The sequence below is a fragment of the Bison bison genome, unplaced genomic scaffold (genome assembly GCF_000754665.1).
Source record: "Bison bison bison isolate TAMUID 2011002044 unplaced genomic scaffold, Bison_UMD1.0 scf7180017864340, whole genome shotgun sequence".
Lineage (NCBI taxonomy): Eukaryota > Metazoa > Chordata > Mammalia > Artiodactyla > Bovidae > Bison > Bison bison.
The window spans coordinates 6,510,421-6,511,263 of record NW_011494912.1 but is presented as its reverse complement, the minus strand read 5'-3'; the positions used below and the strand labels follow the sequence as shown (position 1 = coordinate 6,511,263).

The 843-nt window shown below is 60.1% G+C and overlaps 1 protein-coding gene across 1 annotated transcript in view; it reads right to left on the bottom strand.

Annotated features, from left to right (window-relative positions):
• PLOD3 (procollagen-lysine, 2-oxoglutarate 5-dioxygenase 3) overlaps window positions 1-843 on the bottom strand; it is a 7,757-nt gene that overhangs the window by 1,387 nt on the left and 5,527 nt on the right. Inside the window, exons 16-17 of the mRNA XM_010854366.1 lie at window positions 650-754; window positions 5-129 (exon numbers count right to left, since the gene is read on the bottom strand). Of these exons, the coding sequence (XP_010852668.1) occupies window positions 5-129; window positions 650-754 (230 nt within the window). The remainder of the gene's footprint in view (window positions 1-4; window positions 130-649; window positions 755-843) is intronic.

Sequence of the window (843 nt, the reverse complement as noted above, 5' to 3'; positions counted from 1 at the left end):
GAACAGGCTCTCGGTCATGGGCCCCACGTATGTCCTCAGGAGCTGCAGCCACTGGTCCTCGTAGCCCACCTGCTTCATGTGGATGTCCACAGTGGGCACGTTCTCGTAGCCTCCAGCCAGCCTAGAGTCCTGTGGGCAGTGGGTACTGAGCTGACGGGGCAGTGCCAACCTCCCCTCCTCTTGTTCCCAGGCCTTGAAGTCTGTGCTCCCTCCTTCTGAAGTCTCCACCACGTCTTAGCTGACTCACACCTCCTTTCTCTAAGTCTCAGCGAAGATGTCACCTCTTCTGTGAAGCCCTCGGTCCCCCTGCATCTGGGTCAAGGTTCCCTCCTGTGACTCCCGCAGCACCCAGGCTGTCCGTCACAGACTTGAGAAGCTAGCTCCCTGCTGCTACTGACAGCAGGTGGGGTTGTGGAGGGCAGAGCTCCACCTGCACGTCCAGGTCAGGGGCTGGTGTCTAAGGACCCGCCCAGGGAGTACTTCTTGAATACATGGCAGAATGAAAGAATACAGAGGTGCCCCCTGTCTTCCCTTTCCTGCTGGGGGCCCCCTCTCTGTTCCCACTCTCCAGATGCCATTTTCCCTCAATCAGGGAAATTCCCCCTCCCTCCTCCTGGGGGCCTCCTCTTCCGCGGTCCCGGCCCCTCACCTCATGCCGGCCTCCTGACCACTGGCCGTAGTGTTCCATTTCCTCCACCAGCTCATCGCACATTTGCTCGGACAGGAGAGGGAACCAGTACACGTCTGGGCAGGGCTGAGATGGGACGGGGCAGGGGAAGAAGAAAACAGGGCTGGGTGATGCTCCAGGAGGGGACAGGCAGCCAGTGGGAGGAGACAGAAAGC